Raw genomic sequence first — 26,451 nt, 5'->3', positions numbered from 1 at the left:
AGCTGAGGACAGCTGTGTCAGAAACAGTTTTCTAACCTAGATACAGAGGGAGCTGGGGTTGTTTAGCCTGGAAAAGAGGAGGCTCAGGGGTGACCTCATTGCCCTCTACAACTACCTGAAAGGTGGCTGTAGCCAGGAAGGGGTTGGTCTCCTCTCTCCAACAACCAGAACCAGAACAAGGGGACACAGTCTCAAGCTGTGCCAGGGGAAGTTTAGGCTGGAGGTGAGGAGAAAGTTCTTCACCAAGCGAGTCATTCGTCATTGGAATGGGCTGCCCAGGGAGGTGGTGGAGTCACCATCCCTGGAGGTGTTCAAGAGGAGATTGGACATGCTCTAGTCATGAGGTCTGTGGTGACAGGTTGGACTCGATGATCCTCGAGGTCTCTTCCAACCTTAGTGATACTGTGATACTGTATTTAGGTGTTTTAAGTGCCTTTTCCTGAGTGATAACAACCCCCAACAACACAGCTGACTTTTATTCTGTGAAGTATCCAGGCCCCATTCACACTGCCATGGGACTCAGAAATAGGTTTGTTTTTTTTTCTCAGAGATTTCAGTGAGGAAAGTAAAATTTTGAGCACAGTACTTTGGGTTTTATTCCTTTACATATACCAGGTCATGCTTCTGTGAACAGCTTGCATCCTCTTATGTGAGTAGATTACAGGCTCACAGGATGTCAAGGGTTGGAAGGGACCCACAGAGATCATCAAGTCCAACCCCTGTGCCAGAGCAGGACCATAGAATCTAGTGCAGGTCATAGAGGAATGCATCCAGACAGGCCTTGGAAGTCTCCAAAGAAGGAGACACCACAACCTCTCTGGGTAGCCTCTTCAAGGGCTCTGAGACCCTTACAGTAAAGCAGTTTCCCGTTGTGTTGAGGTGGAACTTCCTGCGCTGCAGCTTACATCCATTGCTCCTCGTCCTATCACAGGGAGCAAGTGAGCAGAGCCTGTCCCCTCCCTCCTGATCCCCAGCCCTCAGGTGTTTATAAACAGTTATTAAATCCCCTCTCAGTCTTCTCTTCCCCAGACTAAAAAGCCCCAGGTCCCTCAGCCTCTCCTCATAAGGCTAGATGAGCGCAGCAAGCCTGTCTTTCTTTCTGAACAGAGAGCAGCTCACAAAACATGCATTACACATAATGCACATGTCCTTTCAGACTTAAATCTCTTTTCTTCCCCTCTCTCTTTGTTCCCATTAAGTAACATTTTTACAGCTATCATGTTTTCCCTCAACACGATCTTCTCACTATCCCAGAATCAGCAGCGTCATCATCTTTTCAGCACATCGAGTCATTTGCCCTCACAACAAAAAATACAACAAACCAACCAGTTTGTCAGCCTCCAGTGACTTAATATCTTTTTTGGATGTATAGAGTAACCACAAATCGCTTACCAGTTGGACTGGCCAAAATGAGGGCTCAACAATTGGCTTTTCTTCTGATACATTGCAATATTTCAGTCTCCGAGGGAAAAACCATCAAGAGTGCGAAAAGATTAATGGTACTTCCTACAGCTTTTTTGTTATGCTCCTTAGGCAAAATTGGTCTGGGTTTAATAATGAGAAGCACCATAAAATTCTCTGAGCAATAAAGAAAGGAGAACTTCTTTCTTTCTCTTTTTTTTTTTGGTTCCCAAGAGCAGAGAGTTATTTCACTTGAGCAAGAGTGATTACCATTGCATTAGGCATGACTGAGCAGATGAAAAGTTTTACTGGCAATAACAGTTTCACATATTAACATTCATCACTGGAAGTTTCTAGTGTTACTTTCTGTAGGTGTGACCCACACTGGATAAGCCTTTCTGCCTTGTCATGCCTTAAGCAATAGTGTTTTAGCAAATCAAAATCTTGGCAATCAACTAGAAGTAGCTGAGGCCCTTGTTTGACTTATAGTCAACAGGTTTAGATGTCATTTGGGCTTCCTTTTTTTTCCTTTCTCTGAGCTTCAGCTTCCACATTTCAGCATTTCAGATGACTCAGCCAAGGGCAGGCAGAATTAAAAGGTAGATCTAGACGCTGATGTAGTGTATATCTCTAGTATCCACCTGGCAGCCTGTCACTGGTGATGTCCCCCCAGGGATCAGTGTTGGGCCCCATCCTGTTCGACATCTTTACTGATGATCTGGACAGGGGGATCTGGTCCACCATTAGTAAGTTTGCAATTGACACCAAGTTGGGATCAAGAGTAGGAGAGCTCTGCAGAGGGACCTTGACAGGCTGGACAGATGGGCAGACTCCAAGGGCATGAGATTTAACATGTCTGAGATTGGATGTGGCACTTGGAGCCACAGTTTAGCAGTCATGAGGTCTTGGGTGACAGGTTGGAACTGATGATCTTTCAGGTCTTTTCCAACCTTATTGATTCTATGATTCTATGTTGAATTAGACATGCAGATTGTAAAAGGTGATTCTGCCACTTTGTTCTGGTAAGACCTCACCTGAAGGACAGGGACCTGATGGAGAGGGTCCAGAGGAGGGCCACTAAGATGGCTGGGGGAGCTGGAACACCTCTGCTATGAGGACAGGCTGAGGGAGCTGGGGGTGTTGAGTCTGGAAAAGAAAAGGCTCCAGGGAGAACTAATAGCAGCCTGCCAGTACCTGAAGGGGGCTTGCAAGAAGGCTGCAGAGAGACTGTTTGCAGAAGCCTACAGTGATAGGCTGAGGGGCAATGGTTTGAAATTAGAGAAAAGTAGATGTTTGGAAATTAAAATTATAGAGGAGTAGATTTAGGTTGGATGTTAGGAACAAGTTCTGCACCGTGAAGGTGGTGGAACACTGGAACAGGTTGCCCATGGAGGGGGTTGAGTCCCCATCCCTGGAGATATTCAAGGTCAGGCTCAACAAGGCCCTGGGCAAAACCTCATCTAGTGGAGGATGTCCCTGCTCACTGTAAGGGGTGTTGGATTAGATGACATTTGGAGGTCACTCCATCCAAACCATTCTATGATTCTATATATAACCTTCCATAATGTCAAACCAAGGGGAAATCTATTGCAGCAAATGTAGTTATGAACTTAGAAATTCTGGGTAAATTCTAAGCTTTCTGAGTTTTCTGTTCTCTTATCACTCCTATGAGATCATCACATTCATAGGTTTTCTCCATTAAAAAGTTGTGAAATTGAGCTTCACTCAGCTTTGGAAGTGATCCCCATTTGTGTCCATGAATAACTTCCTCCATATGAATGATTTATCCATAAGGGGGGTTGTAGACAGGCAGAGGTTGGTCTCTTCTCCCAGACTACCAGTACCAGAACAAGAGGACACAGTCTCAGGCTGTGCCAGGGGAGGTTTAGGCTGGAGGTAAGGAGGGAGTTTTACACAGAGAGAGTGATTGCCCTTTGGAATGGGCTGCCTGAGGAGGTGGTGGAGTCACCGTCACTGGAGGTGTTCAGGAGGAGACTTGATAGGGTGCTTGGTTGCATGGTTTAGTTGATTAGGTGGTGTTGGATGATAGGTTGGACATGATGATCTTGAAGGTCTCTTCCAACCTGGTTTATTCTATTCTATTCTATTCTATTCTATTCTATTCTATTCTATTCTATTCTATTCTATTCTATGTCTGCCCTTTAGTAACAGAACTGATAACCACTTATGAAACAGCACTACAGCCCAAAATAACTCTTCCCACCCCCTTTCATAATCAGTCCTGTGAACAATAGCTATTTGCCAGTTGTCTCAACTTAATTTAATCCTCATTAATTCTCATGCTGTGGCAAGAACTCTCCCAAGCTACAAGAGCCAGGAAAAGGCATTATTCAGGAGTGAGACTGAGTCACCAGAGCATGGTAACCAAAGACATGATTTCATGAAAAGACAGAGGAGACCCACAAAAGGTGATAGGCTGGCTTCATCCAGCCTTGTAAAGGTGAAGGTTCATGCCAGGTTTAATGGTTCAACTTGACAGCCATGTCTGCAAGGCTGCATCTAGTACTGCTGTTGTGTCTGGGGGTTGGCAGTGGGGTGGGTTGCTCTGTAATGCTCCCAGCTGTCCTTAGAAATGCACTCTGGTGTAGAACTCAGGAGTTCTTCCTCTTACCAGATGATTGTGTCATTGTTTTATATTCAGTGAAGGTGAAATGCAAAGGTTTGCCAATAAACATTTATTCCTCTGCAGGAGCTCCCCAAGTTTCTTGAAGACCTTGCTTCAACTGATGCTGATCTGCCCTGGAACAGGTCTAAGAATCGTTTCCCAAACATAAAGCCATGTATGTGTGTTTCCTGTTCGCTTCCTCCGTTGTGCTCTCTGCCCTCAATAGTGCAACATACATTTGGAATGTGTCACACTTACAGGCTGATGCCTAGGAAATTTCCAGAGACCTTGAGTAGAAACTAGTAGAAAGTAAATAACATTACCATTGGGTGTAAAAGAAAGGTAATGATAAGGTCTAAATAGTTCCATTGGCTTGCTAACTGCAACAGAAGCTTGTTGCATGAACAATTCTTTCTCTTTTCAGCTTCTTCACTCTAGCTGCTACGTGCTGCTTGACTTTGCTGACCTTGGCTGTGTTCCTTCTTGTGACTTAGTACTAGCAGGTTATACTAACTCCTTTCTTCTCTTCTCCTCTTTCTCTTGGGGGGGGGGGAACTAAGGGGAATGGGGAGCAGAAAGAGACAGTTGGTAGCCCCCTGGCTTTCTCCAGAGGGGCTTTGTGTTGTTTATAAACTGTAAATATATATTCTCTTCTGTACACATCCATTGCATTTCATATTTCTAGATTTTAGTTTGCTTGTAAATATAGTTTAGTCTGCTTCCAAATCCTCCTGACCTAGTCTGGTGATTTATTTTGGGGGTAATTCTCCAAATTCACATTGTTTGCAAAGGGGGGGGGGGGGGGGGGGGGGAGGGTATGGATAATTTGGGTAATTTCTAAACCCACCACAGAATGCAACTGCTTTTCTGTTTGATCTGCCTCTGAGCTGTGTGGTAGTTCTAGGCTATGCCTTAAAATTTTTCACAGATCTTGAGCAGAAAAGTAGTAAAATGGAAATAAATCACTAGTGGGTGTGAAAAGGAAAATAGAGATAATTCTAAACAATCCCATTGGAGAGATATCTACCAGAAGATTGGTTGTACCAAAACAATTCCTCTTCTCTTCTCTTCTCTTCTCTTCTCTTCTCTTCTCTTCTCTTCTCTTCTCTTCTCTTCTCTTCTCTTCTCTTCTCTTCTCTTCTCTTCTCTTCTCTTCTCTTCTCTTCTCTTCTCTTCTCTTCTCTTCTCTTCTCTTCTCTTCTCTTCTCTTCTCTTCTCTTCTCTTCTCTTCTCTCTTCTTCACTGTGGAGGAATACTAACTTGCTTCTACTTGACCTTGGCTGCCTCATATTCATTAAGTCTAGCAGCAACTTTCTCTGCTCCTTTCTCCCTTCTTTGTGCAGGGTGGTAAGGGAGGGGCAGAAAATGAGAAGCCAGTAGTTCCCCCTGTTTTTTTGGGCTGGTTTGGGGTTTTTTTTTTGTGTGCTGTTTATTAATAGTAAATACCTGTAAATATTGTGTATTTTGTACATATTCATCACATTTCCTTGTAGATTGTTGTTTTGCCTGTAAACGCAGCTTTCATTTGCTTCCATACTGAGCTGGTTTGGCAAAGTTAACATTGGGGAGGGGGAGGGGGAGGGGGGGGAAATTTCAACCCACCACAAGCTGGCAGCACAGCATGCCTATATTATGAAATAATTTTCTGTCAAGTAGTCTATTTTTTAGTTTTGTTTTCTTTTGGAGCCAGTTTTATTTGCCCGTAGCTTTCCGCTGGCCCTCTCGCAAGCTTTACTATGCAGGTGCAAGGAATCGTTAACCTCGACAGCTTCTTAGCTCTGTAATTCAAGCCATGCAGCACACTCTTTAACATTCTTCCTCCTTTTTCTCCCCTTTAGTGAGAAGTTATTTTATCTTCTCTTTTAAAACATCCAAAATCCATATGTTTGTGTAGCCAGCTACCTCAGGAGCCTGGGCGGACTTTCTGCTGGCTGTGTACAGATGTGCCGCAAAGGTTCCACAGAAGATCAGAGTGACTGTATGAGAACTTCTAAGCCAAGGGTAGATTTTATCACAGGAGACAGAAGTCTGTCTCTCTGTAGTCAACACTGCTTCATTTTTCAGTTAATAAGACAAGAAACGTCATTATTATTTTAGGCATTAGCTGTGATGTGAGCTGGGAGCGTGGCATTCCGTGCTTAATAATGCTACATTCTGTGCTATTAACTTTTCAGAGCAGCTGTTCCTGCTATCTGCTGCCTTTCTCAAGACATACTTTAACTCACAGCCACTAAAAACTGACATTCGTGACACACAGTGAAATATGAAGATAAGTTTCATAAATCTTGGACTTGTCATCTGATTATTTATATATGTGAGGGCAGACTGAGGGAGTTGGGGCTGTTCAGTCTGGAGAAGAGAAGGCTCCCAGGAGACCTTCTTGTGGCCTTCCATGATCTGAAGGGGGCTCCAAGAAAGCTGGGGAGGGACTTTTGAGGGTGTCAGGGGGTGATAGGACTGGGGGGAAAGGAGCACAACTAGAAATGGGTAGATTGAGATTGGATGTTAGGAAGGAGTTGTTCCCCATGAGGGTGGTGAGAGACTGGCACAGGTTGCCGAGGGAGGTGGTGGAAGCCTCATCCCTGGAGGATTTTCAGGCCGGGCTGGATGTGGCTGTGAGCAACCTGCTGTAGTGTGAAGTGTCCCTGCAGGGGGGCTGGAACTGGATGCTCCTTGAGGTCCCTTCCAACCCTGACAGTTCTATGATTCTATTATTTTTAATTATTATTTTTTTCTTACCAAGTTGAGGACCAAACATTCAAATTGGTAATTTTTGCTTCCAGCATTTACCTATTCACATATGACATCTTCCTTGGCTTTTGTCATGTCTGCATATGTGCCATATGCCCACACTGTAAACCCTCAATTCATTTTTAACTTCTCTGTGGTAATGAGCTTACCTTATGTAAAAGAAGTAAAAGTATGGAAAAGTGCCTTGATCTGGCTCAGATCTTTGACCTGGGCAGCAAGGCTATAGGAAAGCCTGTCAGACCCGTGACCCTGCTGTCTGAAGTCACACAGAGGTTGTCTGTTGCATGGCTTCAAGTACACAGCCACTTTTAGGCAGAGCATCCTCTCAACCACACAGCAAATTGGAGGCTCTGGCACATTCACCACTTTACTTAAAAACTATTACATTAAAATATCTCTGGAATGTTAAAGGATGGTGTGGCAGTGTGGAGCTAGTCCCCAACCTGTCACTAGGAATTTCTAGAGGCTTCTGAATATAAGAGAAATAATGAAGGGATTGGATCTGGAACAATAAGTTAATATAATTCCCATTGGATTGGAGTATTGAAAGCCTTGTGTCTTGCAGCAGAGTTATTGTGCTCTCTCTGGGCTCTTGGCTGCTGGATCTTGCTGCCTTCACTTGTGGGCTTCAGGCTGTGCTATCTTCCTGCTGACCTCGGGTGTTTTCTGTTTGGTTTCTGTAAGAGGTACAAGGGGAAGGGGGAGGCCAAGCTTTTCCTGGGGCCCTTTGTCCCTAAGGGGGAGGGGTGGCAAGGGAAACTTGTGCAACCTGTTAAACTGTGTAAATATGTGTAAATATATTTTGTACATGTTTATTGCATTTTGATACTGTTCTGTTTAGTTCCTTTTGCACATACAATTCCATTTTCACTTCCAGATTCTGAGTGTGGTAGATTTGCTCTCTGGGGGTAGATTTACCAAAAGATAAATTATTGGGGGGAGGATAATCTAATTCAACCTGTAACAGATGGCTAAAGGCAATGGAAATTATAGAATCATAGAATTGTTAGGTTTGGAAGGGACCTCAAGGTTCATCCAGTTCCAAGCCCATGGCAGGGGGACACCTCACACTACAGCAGGTTGCTCACAGCCACATCCAGCCTGGCTGCAAAAACCTCCAGGCATGAGGCTTCCACCACCTCCCTGGGCAACCTCTGCCAGTCTCTCACCACCCTCATGGGGAACAACTTCCTCCTAACATCCAATCTCAATCTACCCATTTCTAGTTTTCCTTCATTCCCCCCAGTCCTGTCACTCCCTGACACCCTCTAAAGTCCCTCCCCAGCTTTCTTGTAGCCCCCTTCAGATCCTGGAAGGCCACAATTAGGTCTCCTGGGAGCCTTCTCCTCTCCAGACTGAACAGCCCCAACTCTCTCAGTCTGTCTCCATAGCAGAGCAGCTCCAGCCCTCTGCTCATCCTTGTGGCCCTTCTCTGGACACCTTCCAGCACCTCCAGATCCTTTCTGTAACAGGGGCTCCAGAGCAGGATGCAGTGCTCCAGTTAGGGTCTCACCAGAGCGCAGCAGAGGGGGAAAATCACCTCCCTGGCCCTGCTGGCTATGTTTCTCTTGATGCAGCCCAGGCTCTGGTTGGCTTTCCGGGCTGCAAGTGCCCACTGGTGGCTCATGGTGGACAAATAGCCTCTGTAATCATAGTTGTGCTGTGTCAAGTACTGTCAGATAAGAGACAGTAACAGTGCTTTTGATTTCTCAGCACTCCAGGCACACTTGTTACATGCACCAATGGTTTCTGAACAGCTCTTTTAGTAAACTGGACTTTCTTTCTCTGGTAGATAACAACAACAGAGTAAAGCTGATGCCTGATGCTGGTATTCCTGGATCTGACTACATTAATGCCAGCTACGTGTCTGTAAGTACAAAGTCCCTCACATTTTTGCTATATTTGTTTTCTGCTACATGAGAGGGTCAGAAAATAACTGGCAAGAAGAACAGGATTCTAATTTTTCTTCCATTTACTACATCTGCTCTTGCTGTGGCATTGTTCAAGTGGCTCCTGTTGAATGTCCACTGAATGCTAACAATATGCATTATCCCAATTTCATTGCTCAGCAATGGTTTCCAGTAATAAAACTATGTCCAGCAAATTACTTTCTATAATCAGCCTCCTACCATTATCATTAAAGGCAACAGTGAAACTCCACTGAGAACAATTGCTGAGACAGACATTATCTGGTTCTTTGCTTCAGGAGTAGGAACTATTGTATATGAACAGGAAAATGTAAAGATAACTGAACTGAAAAGTTTCATGGACATAGCTAATAATTTTGGTGAGTGGGACTGGTATGTCTTATGAAAGATGTGATGGAGAGAAATGCAAGTAGGCTTCTGGGAGAAGGCTGAAAGGACCTTGTGGAGAAGCTGCTGCTGTTCTCTTCTCACAGGTCATTAGTGACAGAACAAGAGGGAATGGCCTCAAGCTGCCCCTGGGTAGCTTTAGACTGGACATTAGGAAACATTTTATCAGGGCAAGAGTGGTCAGGGATTCGAATGTGCTGCCCAGGGAGGTGGTGGAGGCACCAACCCTGGATGTCTTTAAAGGTGGTTTGGATGTGGTGCTTGGGGCTATGGTTTAGGGGTGACCCTTGTAGAGTAGGGTTCTGGGTTGGACTTGGTGATCCTGAGGGTCTTTTCCAACTTGAATGTTTCTGTGATTCTGAGAATAAACTAATATTGTATTTCTCATCCTCAGGTTTCTTCCTAGACCTTATATTTTCTAACTGTGTTCTCAGAAGACAATTTTTATCTATATTTTTATCTTGGCTTTTTTTCTGTCAAAGCTCAACCTGTTACTTATGTATTTAACTTGTAACAGAGTCTGGTAGTCTTATGTGAGCCCAACACTTGGCTTTGCACTAAGCACTATTGAAACACAGAGCAAGATATGCAGACTGTCTAAACAGATAACACAGTGGTAACTAGAAAAATAGTTATTTCCAGGTAACTAAGTAACATTAGAATCACAGAATTGTTAGGGCTGGAAGGCACCTCAAGGAGCATCCAGTTCCAACCCCCCTGCCATGTGCAGGAACACCTCATACTGCAGCAGGTTGCTCATAGCCACATCCAGCCTGGCCTGAAAATCCTCCAGGCATGAGGTTTCCACCACCTCCCTGGGCAACCTGTGCCAGTCTCTCACCACCCTCATGGGGAACAACTTCTTCCTAACATCCAATCTCAATCTACCCATTTCTAGTTTTGCTCCATCCCCCCAGTCCTATCACTCCCTGCTACTCTAAAAATTCCCTCCCCAGCTTTCTTGTAGCCCCCTTCAGATACTGGAAGGCCACAATTAGGTCTCCTGGGAGCCTTCTCTTCTCCAGACTGAACAGCCCCAACAATCTCTGTCTCCATAGCAGAGCAGCTCCAGCCTATGGAGCCCTTCACTGGTTACTTCCAAAAAGCTGCAGGGAAAGGCAGCTGCAAAGAGTGTTCCCTGGAGAGATTTTGCTTGTGTTTGCTGCATACAGACATCTCACTTTAGGTCACCATTCACCAGTGAGCAGACAAATGTAGTGTTACCATTACTCAAGGCTAAAGCTTCACCCTCTGGGTGCTCTCACTTTGTCCTGTTTATGGATGTGTGAATGCCTAAGCACACACAGCTGTAAATGTACAATATGTGCCTGTGCAGGCATTGAGATACCTGCCTGTCTAGGTGTATATACAGATAAAGAGAGGGAAGAAGGGGTCTTGTTATGCACCTTTAGCCAACGGGAGCTTGGCTGCTACTTTTGTCCTCACTGGTGAAACAAGAGAAAGTCAAACTGAACCGCAAAGTTTGCTTCCCTGAATTAGAGTTTTTCACCTCACTCTGAAGCTAGGGAGCATTAACATAGTTTCCCACTGCCACCTGTTCTGTATATTACAGATGGAGTAAGCACCAGGCAGCTGTGAATTATAGGGCTATAATTCCAACAAGGAGCTTCGGCGGTGCTATAAAGCAGCTCTGTCCGTTGCTTTGTGCCGCAAGCAGAGCTCTCTGCTGTTGCAGACCGCGAGCTCTGCAGCACAAATTTATTGCTGCTGTTGTTATTTTAGACTGTCTGAAGAACAGAAACCTTCCTGTAGGGTGGAGTTGGTGTCTCTGAGAAAACAGATCCAGGGGAACCCAGGCCCTGACAGTGTTTAGAGGAAACAGCATGTCGACAAACTGGCGTCTTGCCAAGCTTGGCGTCGATTTGTAAATTAACCAAGCACCACAAGGCAGCACTCAAACAAAAGTCAGCTTCTGTAGTAGATTTCTTGAAGGCCTTTTATCAGAGTATCATTTATTTGAGTAAGCTCCCTCCCTAAGTCCTAGAATAGAATCATAGAATCAATAAGGTTGGAAAAGACTTCAGAGATCATCAAGTCCAACCTACCACCCAACACCTCATGACCATGGCTCCAAGTGCCACATCCAAGCCTTTTTTGAACACCTCCAGGGATGGGGACTCCACCACCTCCCTGGGCAGCACATTCCAATGGCCAATTACTCTTTCTGGGAAGAACTTTCTCCTCACCTCCAGCCTAAACCTCCCCTGGTGCAGCCTGAGACTGTGTCCTCTTGTTCTGGTGCTGGTTGCCTGGGAGAAGAGACCAACCCCCACCTGGCTACAACCTCCCTTCAGGGAGCTGTAGAGAGCAATAAGGTCTCCCTTGAGCCTCCTCTTCTCCAGGCTAAGCAACCCCAGCTCCCTCAGCCTCTCCTCACAGGGCTGTGCTCCAGACCCCTCACCAGCCTCATTGCCCTTCTCTGGACACCTTCCAGCATCTCAACATCTTTCTTACCCTGAGGAGCCCAGAACTGGACACAGGACTCGAGGTGTGGCCTAACCAGTGCTGAGTACAGGGCAGAATGAATTCCCTGCTCCTGCTGGCCTGGATGCTGGCCAGGATGCCATCAGATCCCTGACCATCACTGGAAGGTCCAGGTCATCAGTGTGTTGTGCAGCTTGCACTAGCTCTCAGACCTCTCCCTAGCTGTTTTCCTGGCTCGCTGCTTCTTAGCACCATTTAATTCTACTTTGCTGGCCACTCTCTGACATCCTTCTTGGTGCTCTCCATCTGCATCTACAATCTTCACAGAGAGAGTAATTGGCCATTGGAATGTGCTGCCCAGGGAGGTGGTGGAGTCACCATCCCTGGAGGTGCTTAAAAAGAGACTGGATGAGGCACTTGGTGCCATGGTTGAGTTGATTAGATGGTGCTGGGTGATAGGTTGGACTTGATCTCGAAGGTCTTTTCCAACCTGGTTAATTCTGTAATTCTGTAAAGGGTATCACGAAGGCCTAAGTCTTTTTAACTGGGAGTTGCTGACATGAGACCCCTGCATTTCTCTTAGGATGGCATTTCCCAAACTTGGTTCTTGACTGATCCACACAGTGGGAGAAGTGTCATGCCATCCTTAGGTTTCCAAGGCCATCTGCCATGCACTGATTAGTCAGGTCTGTGCCAAAGTGTTTAGTAAGCCTGACGAAGTTTTAGCCTCAGGCACAGTAGATACCAGCAGCACTAGGAGTCAGATGCAGCCCCTTTTTTATTCCCTTGCCAAGCATTATGTATCAACTGTTTTCTTTTTCTTAGGGTTACCTATGTCCAAATGAGTTTATTGCAACTCAGGGTCCATTACCAGGAACGGTGGGGGATTTCTGGAGGATGGTGTGGGAGACCAGAGCAAAAACACTTGTGATGCTGACACAGTGCTTCGAGAAAGGACGGGTAAGTGACCAGGGGGCTCATTAACAGCACCTGATAGCACTGGAAATTCCATATGTAGCTTCTGTCAGTGTTACAACCTGGACATTGTTAACTAGTAATCATTTCCCTGCAGATAAGATGTCATCAGTACTGGCCCGAAGATAACAAACCAGTGACTGTGTTTGGGGATATAGTGATTACTAAATTGATGGAGGAGATTCAAATAGACTGGACCATCAGAGATTTAAAAATTGAAAGGGTAAGCCAGAACTGGAAGCTGACTGAATAAAACCCATCTGAAGCCTCAAAAAAAAGCCCATCTGCTGTGCTCCATCCCACCCAACTACCCTTCAGTGCTCTTCTTTTCATCTTTCAGTATGTGTGCACTGTACCACCTGGTGTTCCCTGCATTTTATTTTCATTCCTGTTTGGGGTTGGTTGGGTTGGGTTGGTTTGGGTTGGTTTAGTTTGGTTTGGTTTGGGTTTTTTTTCAGGAGAATTTTCTCTAGTTTTGGTCACAAAGAGCTCATACACTGAGGTTACTGAGCCTCTGGTCTGGTGGGAGGTGAAGTTTCTATTTGGACACCTCAGTTGCCTCTTCCAGAAAGGAGTAATCCTAACCATTCTGGGATCAGACAAATCCCTTTGAATGTATCCCTCTCAGATTAAAGGGCAAGATTCTCTGGTGCAGGGCAGCTGTTTTGCATTGTACCACCAGCTGCAGTGGCCTCCACCCCCAGGAGATTCACCCAATATAAATGAGAATCATCAGTAGTACTCCCACTCTTTGTGCAGGGGAGGGAGGTGGGAGGTACAGCATAGATCTTCCTCTTTGTCATGTTCCACAACTGTAGTTTCCACTCATTGGAAAACATAGTACCCAGCATTAAGTCAGACCAGCAGGTAGACTCGGAAAGCAATCTGGGCACCATGACCCAAGATGAAGTCAGCTTTCATTTGCACTCCCACCACTGACCTGTGTTGTATGTATGCAGCCAGACCCCAGGGCCTGGTCTCAGCTGCCAGATACATCCATTGCCATCCTGTGGCACGTGCCTGTGACAAAAGGAGCACAGCAGTGAGGGCACTGTGTCAGTGGTGACCCCATAAGGTTATGCACCCTCAGGAGGTTTGCTGATGACACCAAGCTGTGTGGGGCAGCTGACAGCTGGAGGGAAGGGATCCATCCAGAGGGACCTGGACAGGCTGCAGAGCTGGGCCCAAGACAACCTCGTTAGGTTCCACAAGACCAAGTGCAAGGTCCTGCAGCTGGGTCAGGGCAATCCCAAGCACCGATATAGGCTGGGCAGGGACTGGCTTGAAAGCAGCCCTGAAGAAAAGGCCTTGGGGGTGCTGGTGAAGGACAAGCTCAAAAGGAGCCAGCAGTGAGCACTTGCAGCCCAGAAAGCCAACCAGAGCCTGGGCTGCATACATACATACATACATAGAATACATACATAGAATAAACCAGGTTGGAAGAGACCTTCAAGATCATCGCGTCCAACCCATCAACCAATCCAACTCCGCCCAAGCAACTAACCCACAGCACCAAGTACCCTGTCAAGTCTTCTCCTAAAAACCTCCAGTGATGGTGACTCCACCACCTCCCCAGGCAGCCCATTCCAATGTGCAATCACTCTTTCTGTATAGAACTTTTTTCTAACATCCAGCCTGTATCTCCCCTGGCGCAGCCTGAGACTGTGTCCTCTTGTTCTGGTACTGCTTGCCTGGGAGAAGAGACCAACATCCGTCTGTCTACAACCTCCCTTCAGGTAGTTGTAGAGAGTAATAAGGTCACCCCTCAGTCTCCTCTTCTCCAGGCTAAGCAACCCCAGCTCCCTCAGCCTCTCCTCATAGGGCTTATGTTCCAAACCCCTCACCAACTTTGTTGCTCTTCTCTGGACTCGTTCCAGCAAGTCAACATCCTTCCTAAACTGAGGGGCCCAGAACTGGACACAGTACTCGAGGTGCGGCCTAACCAGTGCAGTGTACAGGGGCAGAATGACCTCCCTGCTCCTGCTGGCCACACTGTTCCTGATGCAGGCCAGGATGCCATTGGCCCTCTTAGCTGCCTGGGCACACTGCAGGCTCATGTTCAGTCTACTGTCGACCAGCACCCCCAGGTCCCTCTCAGCCTGACTGCTCTCCAGCCACTCTGACCCTAGCCTGTAGCTCTGCATGGGGTTGTTGTGGCCAATGTGCAGAACCCGGCATTTGGATGTGTTAAATCTCATGCCGTTGGACTCTGCCCATCTGCCCAGCCTGTCGAGGTCCCTCTGCAGAGCCTCTCTACCCTCCAGCAGATCAACTCCTGCCCCCTATGCTTCAAGAGAAGCATAGCCAGCAGGTTGAGGCAGGTGATTCTCCCCCTCTGCTCCACCCTGGTGAGACCACACCTGGAGCACTGTGTCCAGTTCTGGAGCCCCTAGTACAGGAAGGATCTGGAGGTGCGGAATGTGTCCAGAGAAAGGCGATGAGGATGATCAAAGGGCTGGAGCTTCCAGGATCTGCAGGGGACTACAAGAAAGCTGGGGAGGGACTTTTGAGGGTGTCAGGGAGTGATAAGAGTGGGGGGAATGGAGCAAAACTAGAAGTGGGGAGATTCAGATTGGATATTAGGAAGAAGTTGTTCCCCATGAGGGTGGTGAGAGACTGGCACAGGTTGCCCAGGGAGGTGGTAGAAGCCTCATCCCTGGAGGTATGGAGGCCAGGCTGGATGTGGCTGTGAGCAACCTGCTGTAGTGTGAGGTGTCCCTGCCCATGGCAGAGGAGTTGGAACTGGATGCTCCTTGAGGTCCCTTCCAGCCCTAACAATTCTACGATTCTGTGATTCTCTTATTCTAGGGAGGTCAGACTGGATGAGCTTTGCAGGTCCTTTCCAGCCTGCACCTTTCTATGATTAATTCTATGATTCTGTGAGGAGCAGCTGAGGGAGCTGGGGCTGCTTAGCCTGGAGAAGAGGAGGCTCAGTAGAGACCTTATTGATGTCTACAAGTCCCTGAAAGGAGTTTGTAGCCAGGTGGGGGTTGGTCTCTTCTCCCAGGCAACCAGCACCAGAACAAGAGGACACAGTCTCAAGCTGTGCCAGGGGAGGTTTAGGCTGGATGTTAGGAAGAAATTCTGTGCAGAAAGAGAGATGGGCTGTTGGAACGTGCTGCCCAGGGAGGTGGTGGAGTCGCCATCACTGGAAGTGTTTAGGAAGAGCCTGGATGAGGCACTTGGTGCCATGGTTCAGTTGATTAGATGGTGCTGGGTGATAGGTTGGACTCTGTGATCTCAAAGGTCTTCTCCAACCTGGTTAATTCTATGATTCTGTGATTCAGTTCTTATGTCCTACTATAAGATCTGTGCGCAGCAAAACATTTTCTTGCTACAAGTTGATCTTATAATTACTGGGTTCCAAGCTGCACCAGGGGAGGCTCAGGCTGGATATTAGGAAATATTTCTTCACTGAAAGGGTTCTCAAACTTTGGAATGCTCTGTCCAGGGTGGTGGTGGAGTCACCATCCCTGGGGGTGCTCAAGCAGCCTGTGGACCTGGCACTTAGAGACATGGTTTAGTGTTGACCCTTTAGTGCTAGGTGGAGGGTTGCATTCGCTGAGCTTGGAGGCCTCTTCCAAGCAGACAGATTCTGTGATTCTCTGCTTTTGCCTGGTTTTTCACAAGAACCTGCTGAAAAGGTTGCATGCAGCTTGCTGGTTCTTCTGTCAAGTTTCTTGGGTGAACACTGCCTCACTTTGTGTTTTTCAGCATGGGGACTGCATGATGGTGAGGCAGTGCAACTTTACTTCTTGGCCAGAACACGGAGTGCCTGAAACCACCGCACCAATTATCCATTTCGTGAAGCTCATCCGCGCAAGTCGAGCACACGATAATACACCCATGGTGGTTCACTGCAGGTGAGCATGGTCACCAAATCATCAGTTAGTGCAATATCAAGCACTTCTTAGTGCTCCAGGGAAGCTGCCAGAAGAGCAATAAAACAGTTTGGGGCTCCCGAGTTCAAGAGGGACAGGGAACTGCTTGAAAGAGTTCCACAGAGACCTACAAGGATGGTTAAGGGACAGGAATATCTCTCTAAGGAGGAAAGACTGAGAGACCTGGGGCTATTTAGTCTGGAGAGGAGAAGGCTGTCTACAAATATCTGTGGGGTGGCTGGCAGGAGGGTGGAGCCAGTCTTTTTCAGTGATACCTGGTGATAGGATGAGGAGCAATGGACATAAACTCAGTCACACCATGAGCCAGCAATGTGCTCTTGTGGCCAAGGAGGCCAATGCCATTCTGGGGTGGATTACAAGGGCTGTGGTTAGTAGGTCAAGAGAGGTTCTCCTCCCCCTCTACTCTGCCCTGGTGAGGCCACATCTGGAGTATTGTGTTCAGTTCTGGGCCCCTCAATTTAGGAAGGACCTCAGGGAACTGCTTGAGAAAGTCCAGCACAGAGCCACAAAGATGATTAGGGGAGTGGAAGATCTTCCTTAGGAGGAGAGCCTGAGGGAGCTGAGGGCTCTGTAGATTGGAGTGGAGGAGCCTGAGAGGTGACCTCCTTCATGTTGATAAAGATGTTCAGAGGCTGGAGCCAGGCTCTGCTGGGTGATGCCAAATGCCAGCACAAGGGGCAGTTGTGGAAGCTGAGGCAGAGGAAGTTCCATGGAGACATGAGGAAAACATTTTTTTTTCCCTGTGAGGGTGACAGAACCCTGGAAGAGGCTGCCCAGGGGGTTGTGGAGTCTCCCTCTGTGGAGATATTCAAGCCCTGCCTGGATGTGTTCCTGTGTGATCTGCTCTAGGCGATCCTGCTCTGGCAGGGGGGTTGGGCTTGGATGAGTCTTTGAGGTCCCTTCCAGCCCCTAACATTCTGTGATTATTTGCAGCTGTATCCTCTGCATTTATCACACCAACTGATTTTGATAAAATCCTGTTAATTTTCAAACCTTTAAATAAAGCATCACTAGTTACCAGCATGTCATTCTCCTTTTCAATGTATTTTCTTTAATGTGTTTTGCTAGATCCAAAGGTTTGGGGGTTTTTTTTGGTCCCAAATACCAAAATCATCACAGAATCCAGCTGTAATTTCACAAAAACCTTGAGATCATTTTATTTCACTTGAATTTTCTGAGGTCTAGGAAAGTTGTAGGACCAGTTATCCACTTCTACAGGTTTGTTTTGGGTTATAGAATAGAATAGAATAGAATAGACCAGGCTGGAAGAGACCTTCAAGATCATCCAGTCCAACCTAGCACCAACACCATCTGATCAACTAAACCATGGCACCAAGTGCCTCATCCAGGCTCTTCCTAAACACCTCCAGTGATGGTGACTCCACCACCTCCCTGGGCAGCACATCCAATGGCCAATCTCTCTTTCTGGGAAGAACTTCTTCCTAACATCCAATCTGAACCTCCCCTGGTGCAGCCTGAGACTGTGTCCTCTTGTTCTGGTGCTGCTTGCCTGGGAGAAGAGCCCAGCCCCTGCCTGGCTACAACCTTCCTTCAGGTAGTTGTAGAGGGCAAGAAGGTCTCCCCTGAGCCTCCTCTTCTCCAGGCTAAGCAACCCCAGCTCCCTCAGCCTCTCCTCACAGGGCTGTGCTCCAGACCCCTCCCCAGCTTTGTTGCCCTTCTCTGGACACCTTCCAGCATCTCCACATCTTTCCTAAACTGAGGAGCCCAGAACTGGACACAGGACTCAAGGTGTGGCCTAACCATCGCTGAGCACGGGGCAGAATGACTTCCCTGCTCCTGCTGGCCACACTGTTCATGATTCAGGCCAGGATGCCCTTGGCCTTCTTGGCCAGCTGGGCACACTCTGGCTCATGTTCAGCCTACTGTCAACCAGTTCCTCCAGGTCCCTCTCTGCCTGGCCGCTCTCAGCCACTCTGACCCCAGCCTGTAGCACTGCATGGGGTTGTTGTGGCCAATGTGTAGAACCTGGCACTTGGATGTGTTCAATCTCATGCCCTTGGACTCTGCCCATCTGTCCAGACTGTCAAAGTCCCTCTGCAGAGCTCTCCTAGCCTCTAACAGATCAACTCCTGCCCCCAGCTTGGTGTCATCTGCAAACTTACTGATGATGGACTCAATCCCCTCATCCAGAGAATGCAGCTCTGGTATCACTTGTTCCCATTCAGCCAGGGCACACAGAAACAGAAAAATAAGTACTAAGGTGGAAGGGGTGGGTGGGAGGGATGGTCATATTTTTCTGCAGTGTCCTTTTCACAATAAGCTGAAGCAAGCAGAGTATTCTGAGGGAATATTTACTACTACAATAAATGAAATAAAGAATTCATTAACATGAAAACTTCCCTTTCCATCTTGCAGCGCTGGTGTTGGAAGAACAGGGGTGTATATTGCACTTGACCATTTAACCCAGCATGTAAATGACCATGATTTTGTGGACATCTATGGACTGGTAGCAGAGTTAAGGAGTGAAAGAATGTGCATGGTACAGAACCTGGTAAGGTTTCAATAACTACCTCTTGTGTTTTCCTGCCGTTGAGGAGTCGGTCCTCTGATCACCTGATCTCCTGCAAAGCAAGACTAGAAAGCTGTTGTAGCTTGAGGGGAATCCAGAGTTAATTGGTATAACCACAAAGAAAAAGTCCTCCAGAGGCTAGAATGTCCCAGGGGGGCAGGCAGCTCATTCCAAGATATTGTCATCTGTTATTTCATTCCATTTTCCTCTATATATTTAAGGGGGTGTACAGCCACAACTCTCTCTCTTCTCTTTGTTTCTGCCATGTGTGCCTTGTCTTGATGGTGTGTGGAAGAGAGGCTTTCTCCTGCCCTTGGCTGGCAGGGAATTTCCAGCTACACCACTGGGCCTGGGTCTAAGGGGGAAGCAGTTTGGCTGTGCTTGGGGCTGCTGAGGCTGAGTGGGGTGGAGGTTTCCAGAAGGCTCTGGAGGGTTTGGGGCTGGTAAGCCCAGGGGAAGCACTGAGCCTCATTTGTGAATGTATTCCTCTTACCTGAGTGCCTTTTGTATATATTTGTAAATAGAATTTCCATTTGAACTTCCAATCCAGTGTGGAGCATTTCTATCTTACTCCTTGGGAAGGGGTAAATATCTATTCTGTTCTTTTGCCCTGGGCAGCTCATGGCTCAAAACTAGGACAAAAGGTCCCTAAAAAAAGAGAACAAAAGCAAGAACAATCAGCTCTCTAATGCATTTGCTACCAAATCCTGCTTTGATCTGCATTTATGGCACTGTGTAAATGTATGGTGTGTATCTATTTGTGTGTATTGGGCCAGCAAAGTCTTGACAAGTGCTGAAAGGAGTGGTGAGGTATGTAATTATTAGAACCTAAATTATGATTTCTCAACCACTGAGAAAGTTAATTTCAAGTTTGGAGGCTTTGAGGCTATTCTGGAGAAGAGGAGGCTCAGGGGAGACCTTATTGCTCTCTACAACTACCTGAAAGGAGGTTGTAGCCAGGGAGGTCTCTTCTCCCAGGCAACTAGTGACAGAAGGAGAGGACACAGTCTCAAGCTGCACCAGGGGAGGTTTAGGCTGGATGTTAGGAAGAAATTCTGCACAGAAAGAGAGATTTGCCATTGGAATGTGCTGCCCAGGGAGGTGGTGGAGTCACCATCACTGGAGGTGCTCAAGAGGGGATTGGACATGGCACTTGGTGCCATGGTTTAGTTGTCAGGAGGTGTTAGGTATTAGGTAATAGGTTGGACTTGGTGATCCCTGAGGTCTTTTCCAACCTGGTTGATTCTGTGACTGTGAGTGAAGAACACTTGTAAAGCAAAAGATGGCTTATGCACTAATTAAGTTGACTTTATTTAGTACTTAACTGTAGTTTGTGTGTGTGTGTGCATATATGTAGCACAGTCCTCCCAAGTTTTAAATATTCATTTACCTTTAGCCTCATTGATACTTCATTGATTCTTTTATAATTGCTTCAAATAAACCAACAAATAGGAGTAGAATCAAGCACAGACTTCAGAGTTTGCAAAATCAAGGCAGTGGTGGTTTTGAGGTCTTAAAAAGTGCCCTTCTGGCAGACTTATGCAGTATGGATGTAAGCTGGTGATGACCTGCTGGTAAAGAAGGCCTGTGCTGTGATCTAGTGATCTGGGTTTATGTAAAGGAATGACAGCAGAATGTGATAGAATCACAGAATTGTCAGGGTTGCTCAGCCACAGGATGATCCTTGAGGTCCCTTACAGCCCTGACCATTGCATGATTCTAAGTACCCTGCTTCTTTCTCCCCTGGCAAACCACGAAAGGTTTTCACTGCTACAGGCTCACAAGTAGCTGTATGAATGCAAGAGGGTTTTGAGCCTTCAAAATGTGCCTTCTGGATTGGAATAAGCAGTCTGAAGTCCATTGAAACTTAAGACTTTCATTCTGGAAATTCATCTTTGTGCAGTGGATGTCGAAGTTTATCATCTCCCCAAGCCTAGCACAGACACAGTTTGTAATGCCATGCTCTTGCCTTAGGGGTCTGTGTAAGTTTGTTCTAACTCCCCATGGCCCTGGAGCTGTGACCATTACATATCCACGTAAGCAAATGTCTCTTCTGAATCTGAGACACTTGAACTGCTGAAAATTTAGGGCAGTTCTGAAACAAAATAGCAGTTATTGAGCAGGGGAGGGGGGGGAAGGAAGACAAGAATCTATGTATTCCTGCAAAAGTCAAAGGAGCAAAAGCTGTTTTGGCTGTTTCCTTCTGTGGGCATATCCAAACCCCACCTGGACAAGGTCCCAGGCAATGTGCTTTAGCTGACCCTCCTTGAGCAGTGGAGGATTGCATCAGGGTCATCTCCCAGTCTGAACAAGTCTGTGATACTATCATCTGCTTCATTGTCTGCATCTAATCAAACACAGTACTTCTGCTGTGTGGAGATACACTTAGAGTAGAGTGGAGTGGAGTGGAGTGGAGTGGAGTGGAGTGGAATGGAATGGAATGGAATGGAATGGAATGGAATGGAATGGAATGGAATAGACTAGACTAGACTAGACTAGACTAGACTAGACTAGAATAGAATAGAATAGAATAGAAGAATAGACCAGGTTGGAAGAGACCTTCAAGATCATCGAGTCCAACCTACCATCCAACACCACCTAATCAACTAAACCAAGCAACCAAGCACCCTATCAAGTCTCCTCCTAAACACCTCCAGTGATGGTGACTCCACCACCTCCCCAGGCAGCCCATTCCAATGGGCAATCACTCTCTCTGTGTAGAATTTCTTCCTAACATCCAGCCTGAACCTTCCCTGGCGCAGCTTGAGACTGTGTCCTCTTGTTCTGGTGCTGGTTGCCTGGGAGAAGAGACCAGCCCCCACCTGTCTGCAACCTCCCTTCAGGTACTTCATCACTTTGGTTTCTTTCTACCTGGTTTCATTGATTCATTTCATTCTTTCTTTCATTGTTTTACACTGCCTTATTTTGGGTTTCCTTTTTCAGCAATCACTATCCAAAGCTGTCCTTGAAAGTGACAAATTACCTTAGGTTGCCCACTCTTTGCATTATAGTATGCTAAAAGTGATGCTACAGCTCAAGAAGTATTACTGAAAATCACAGAATGTTAGGGGCTGGAAGGGACCTTGAAAGCTCATCCAGCCCAACCCCCCTGCCAGAGCAGGAGCACCTAGAGCAGGTCACACAGGAACACATCCAGGCAGGGCTTGAATATCTCCACAGAGGGAGACTCCACAACCCCCCTGAGCAGCCTCTTCCAGGGCTTTGTCACCCTCACAGGGAAAAAACTCTTCCTCCTATTCGCATGGAACTTCCTCTGCCTCAGCTTCCACCACTGCCCCTTGTGCTGGCATTGGGCATCACCCAGCAGAGCCTGGCTCCAGCCTCTGGGCACTCACCCTGCACATCTTTATCAACAGCAATGAGGTCACCTCTCAGGCTGCTCCTCTTCAATCTGCAGAGCCCTCAGCTCTCTCAGGCTCTCCTCATAAAGGAGAAAATAATGTGGGGGGTTTATTTTGCTCTTAGCAATATTGCATTCTCCTAGAACATGTAGATTGAGATTTACTTGAACTTTTGCATTTGAGTGCACCCTGCTGGTTTTCTTGAAGCTAGAAAGAGGAAAATATTCTTCTCTAAATATCCCATTTGTGTGGTTCAGTTTCTTCAGTCTGAATATAGGAACAAAAAAAAAGTAATCAATAAATCTTTTCACAGAACACATCTTTACAGAAAGTTGTGTGACAGCCTATTTCATTGTCTGATTTCATATATCTTCGATGTTTTCACAATCATTAACATGTAATACCTCGTAACCACAGGGTCACAGGATGTTGGGGCTTGAAAGGGACCTCCAGAGATCAATAAGTCCAACCCCCCTGCCTGAGCAAGACCAAAGAATCCAGCACAGGTCACACAGGAACACATCCAGATGGGGCTTGAAAGGCTCCAGAGAAGGAGACTCCACAACCTCTCTGGGCAGCCTGCTCCAGGGCTCTGTGACTCTCCCAGTCAAGAGGTTCCTCCTCATGCTGGAGTTTCTATCCATTGCCCCTTGTCCTGTCACAGGGTACAAGTGGTCAGAGCCTGTCCCCTCCCTCCTGACTCCTATCCCTCAGATATTTATAGATAATAATTAAATCCCCTCTCAGTATTCTCTTGTGACTAAACAGCCCCAGGGCTCTCAGCCTCTCCTCACCAGACAGTGCTGCAGTCCCTTCAGCATCCTCATAGCCCTCCATTGGACTCTGTCAAGGAGATGACCGTCCCTCCTGAACTGGGGAGCCCAGAACTGGATGCAGTCTGGACAAGACAAGGCTCCCAGGAGACCTAGTTGTGGCCTTTCAGAATCTGAAGTGGGCTGTAAGAAAGCTGGGGAGGGACTTTTGAGGGTGTCAGGGAGTGATAGGACTGGGGGGAATGGAGCAAAACTAGAAGTGGGGAGATTCAGCTTGGATGTTAGGAAGAAGTTGTTCCCCATGAGGGTGGTGAGAGCTTGGCACAGGTTGCCCAGGGAGGTGGTGGAAGCCTCATCCCTGGAGGTTTTTCAGGCCAGGCTGGATGTGGCTGTGAGCAACCTGCTATAGTGTGAGGTGTCCCTGCCCATGGCAGGGGGGTTGGAACTGGCTGATCCTTGAGGTCCCTTCCAGCCCTGACAATTCTATGATTCTATAACACACTCCTCTTAATCCTCACCCCAGGATCTCATTGGCCCTCTTGGCCACCAGGGCACATTGCTGTCCCATGGAGAACTTGAAATCAGGTCAGGTGTATATGACATAGTCATTGAAGTATTGAGATTGCTGAGTTACACTGCAGTTGTTTGGAGAACATCCAGATGCTGTGTTAAAAACCAAACAAACAAACAGAAACAAAACCCAGAAAGTTTTTGATATCAGAAGAACTTTTTTCCTCTGCTCAAACGTCTCTCATTTCACACTTTGCAGGCACAATACATATTTTTGCATCAATGTGTGTTGGATCTGTTGGCAAGCAGGGGAAGCAGTCAGCCCATATGTTTTGTAAATTACTCAGCACTGCAGAAGATGGACTCTCTGGATGCCATGGAAGGTAAGGAGATACACACTGTCACAAAATTCTCTCTTCAGAGCAGGTGCATTGACTTGTGCAGACTAAGCAGCAGTAAATCATGACTTTGAGATGCACATTTTTGCTTTACAACTTGTGGTGGGCTGCAATTTCCCACCCTGCCACCCCACCCCCTCCCCCCCAACATTATCTTTCCCAGACCAGCTCAGTTGTAAGCAAATGAAAGCTGTGTTCACAGGCAGAACTCCAATCTACAATGGAATGAAATGAATGTGTACAAAATATCCAGGAGTTACAATATGTAAAGGGATTTGCAATTAACAAACAGCACAAGGACCTCCCTGGTCAAAGACTAGAGGAAGCTACCAGCTTATCCTTTTCTGCCCCCTTCCCCACTCCCCTGTACAAAAAAGGGAGAATGGAGCAGAGAAAGTTGCTGTTGAACTTTACCAAAGCAATGCAGCCAAGGTCAAGCAGAAGCAAGTTAGCATCTCTCCAAAGTGAAGAAGCGAGAAGAGAAGAGAAGAGAAGAGAAGAGAAGAGAAGAGAAGAGAAGAGAAGAGAAGAGAAGAGAAGAGAAGAGAAGAGAAGAGAAGAGAAGAGAAGAGAAGAGAAGAGAAGAGAAGAGAAGAGAAGAGAAGAGAAGAGAAGAGAAGAGAAGAGAAGAGAAGAGGAAGAGAAGAGAAGAGAAGAGAAGAGAAAATTGTTTTGGTACAACCAATCTTCTGGTAGATATCTCTCCAGTGGGGCTGTTTAGAATTACTTTTGTTTTCCTTTTCACACCCACTAGTGATTTATTTCCATTTTACTACTTTTCTGCTCAAGATCTGTGAAAAATTTTAAAGGCATAGCCTAAAACTACCACACAAGTGTAAATGTCCAGCATGTTGCTGCTCTTTAGTTTCCTTTGCAGTAACAGGCAGTGATGTTTTCCACTTTCCTCCCCACAAGAACTTTTAAATGCAGCCCAAATAGTGACCTGCCAGCAGTTATGATGTGTTTACAAGCTATAGGTTAATGTAATGTGTCTGTTTCTTTTGTAGGTTTTGTTGTTTCTTTTGCTTAGGCCACACCTTGAGCCCTGTGTCCAGTTCTGGGCTCCTCAGTTTAGGAAAGATGTTGAGATGCTGGAAGGTGTCCAGAGAAGGGCAACAAAGCTGGGGAGGGGTTTGGAACACAGCCCTGTGAGGAGAGGCTGAGGGAGCTGGGGTTGCTTAGCCTGGAGAAGAGGAGGCTCTTAGAGGAGGAGACCTTATTGCTGTCTACAGCTACCTGAAGGGAGATTGTAGCCGAGTGGGGGCTGGTCTCTTCTCCCAGGCAACCAGCACCAGAACAAGAGGACACAGTCTCAAGCTGTGCCAGCAGAGGTTTAGGCTGGAGATGAGGCGAAAGTTCTTCCCAGCAAGACAGATTGGCCAGTGGAATGTGCTGCCCAGGGAGGTGGGGGAGTCACCATCACTGGAGGTGTTTAGGAAGAGACTGGATGGGGCATTTGGTGCCGTGTAGTTGATTGGATGGTGCTGGGTGATAGGTTGGACTTGATGATCTCAAAGGTCTTTTCCAAGCTGGTTAATTCTGTATTTATTTTTATTTTTCTTAGGTGATGTGGAGCTGGAATGGGAAGAAACCACCATGTAAATGCTGAGGCTAAATAACCCAGATACTGAGCTTTTGAAAGTCAAAGTCCTATTTTTCTAAGCACAGGGGCCAAAGTGAATTCCCCTATTTTGATGACTAAAACAAAGGCAGAGGACTGAGATCTCCTTTCTTCTATCAATGTGCCTTCATAAACCTTCAAGCATCTCATTCAGATCACTGAGCAATGATGATTTGGAGTCCTTTTTTGCACAGACCACCCTTCTGGCGTTACAGCAACACTTGCATTCAGTATGGCTTGAGATAGAAAGTGTGCTTCAACATAGTCCCTTTTTTTTTCTTCCCTTTTCCTGCTTATCTTTGTAAAAGAAGTAAAAAAAAAAATGAGCCAAATATGTAAAAAGAAACAACCCAAACCCACAACATTTGTATTCCCCTTGAATTTATTTTGGTGTGACATTGCTGTGGGGTTTTGTGCTTTGGCTTTAAGTAAAAGCTGCAGTTCCTTGAATCCTCTTTGCTAGATTGGTCTCAGTGTTGTCAGCTCTTGCAGAGTAATTCCGAGGCCATCACAGTGACCTTTACCTAACTGCACCTTCTTGTGGCTTGAATCTTCTTTGGTTTTTATGAGTGGCAACATAGCAGCTCATGATCCTGAACAGCTGAAGAGTCACCTTCTGACATGGGCAGGCTTATTCAGCTTTCACACAGCACACAGTAGCTCTGTAGGGACACTTGGGGCTATTTAAGCTCTTTTCTAATCAGCTGGTTGTTTGGAGCGTGTTGGTTTTCAGTCCACAACGGTGATGGCACATGGTGAGGGCTGCAGAAAGTACATCTACATTCCTGCTAGTTTTTCATGCAGATAAAATGAAGCAACACTATAAATTTATTACAGAATGC

General features: G+C 46.6%; 1 protein-coding gene across 1 annotated transcript in view; it reads left to right on the top strand.

The window, feature by feature from the left end:
- The window catches only part of PTPRQ (protein tyrosine phosphatase receptor type Q), a 140,886-nt gene extending 115,108 nt beyond the window's left edge, over positions 1–25,778 (top strand). Inside the window, exons 38-45 of the mRNA XM_054173787.1 lie at positions 4,112–4,202; positions 8,571–8,647; positions 12,364–12,498; positions 12,611–12,736; positions 16,228–16,376; positions 18,792–18,927; positions 23,850–23,973; positions 25,553–25,778. Coding sequence (XP_054029762.1) covers positions 4,112–4,202; positions 8,571–8,647; positions 12,364–12,498; positions 12,611–12,736; positions 16,228–16,376; positions 18,792–18,927; positions 23,850–23,973; positions 25,553–25,590 — 876 coding nt within the window. The 3' untranslated portion in view covers positions 25,591–25,778. The remainder of the gene's footprint in view (positions 1–4,111; positions 4,203–8,570; positions 8,648–12,363; positions 12,499–12,610; positions 12,737–16,227; positions 16,377–18,791; positions 18,928–23,849; positions 23,974–25,552) is intronic.
- The last annotated feature ends 673 nt before the right edge of the window (positions 25,779–26,451 follow it).

Source organism: Dryobates pubescens, chromosome 27, assembly GCF_014839835.1.
Source record: "Dryobates pubescens isolate bDryPub1 chromosome 27, bDryPub1.pri, whole genome shotgun sequence".
Taxonomy (NCBI): Eukaryota; Metazoa; Chordata; class Aves; order Piciformes; family Picidae; genus Dryobates; species Dryobates pubescens.
This window is presented reverse-complemented; position numbering and strand designations above follow the sequence as displayed.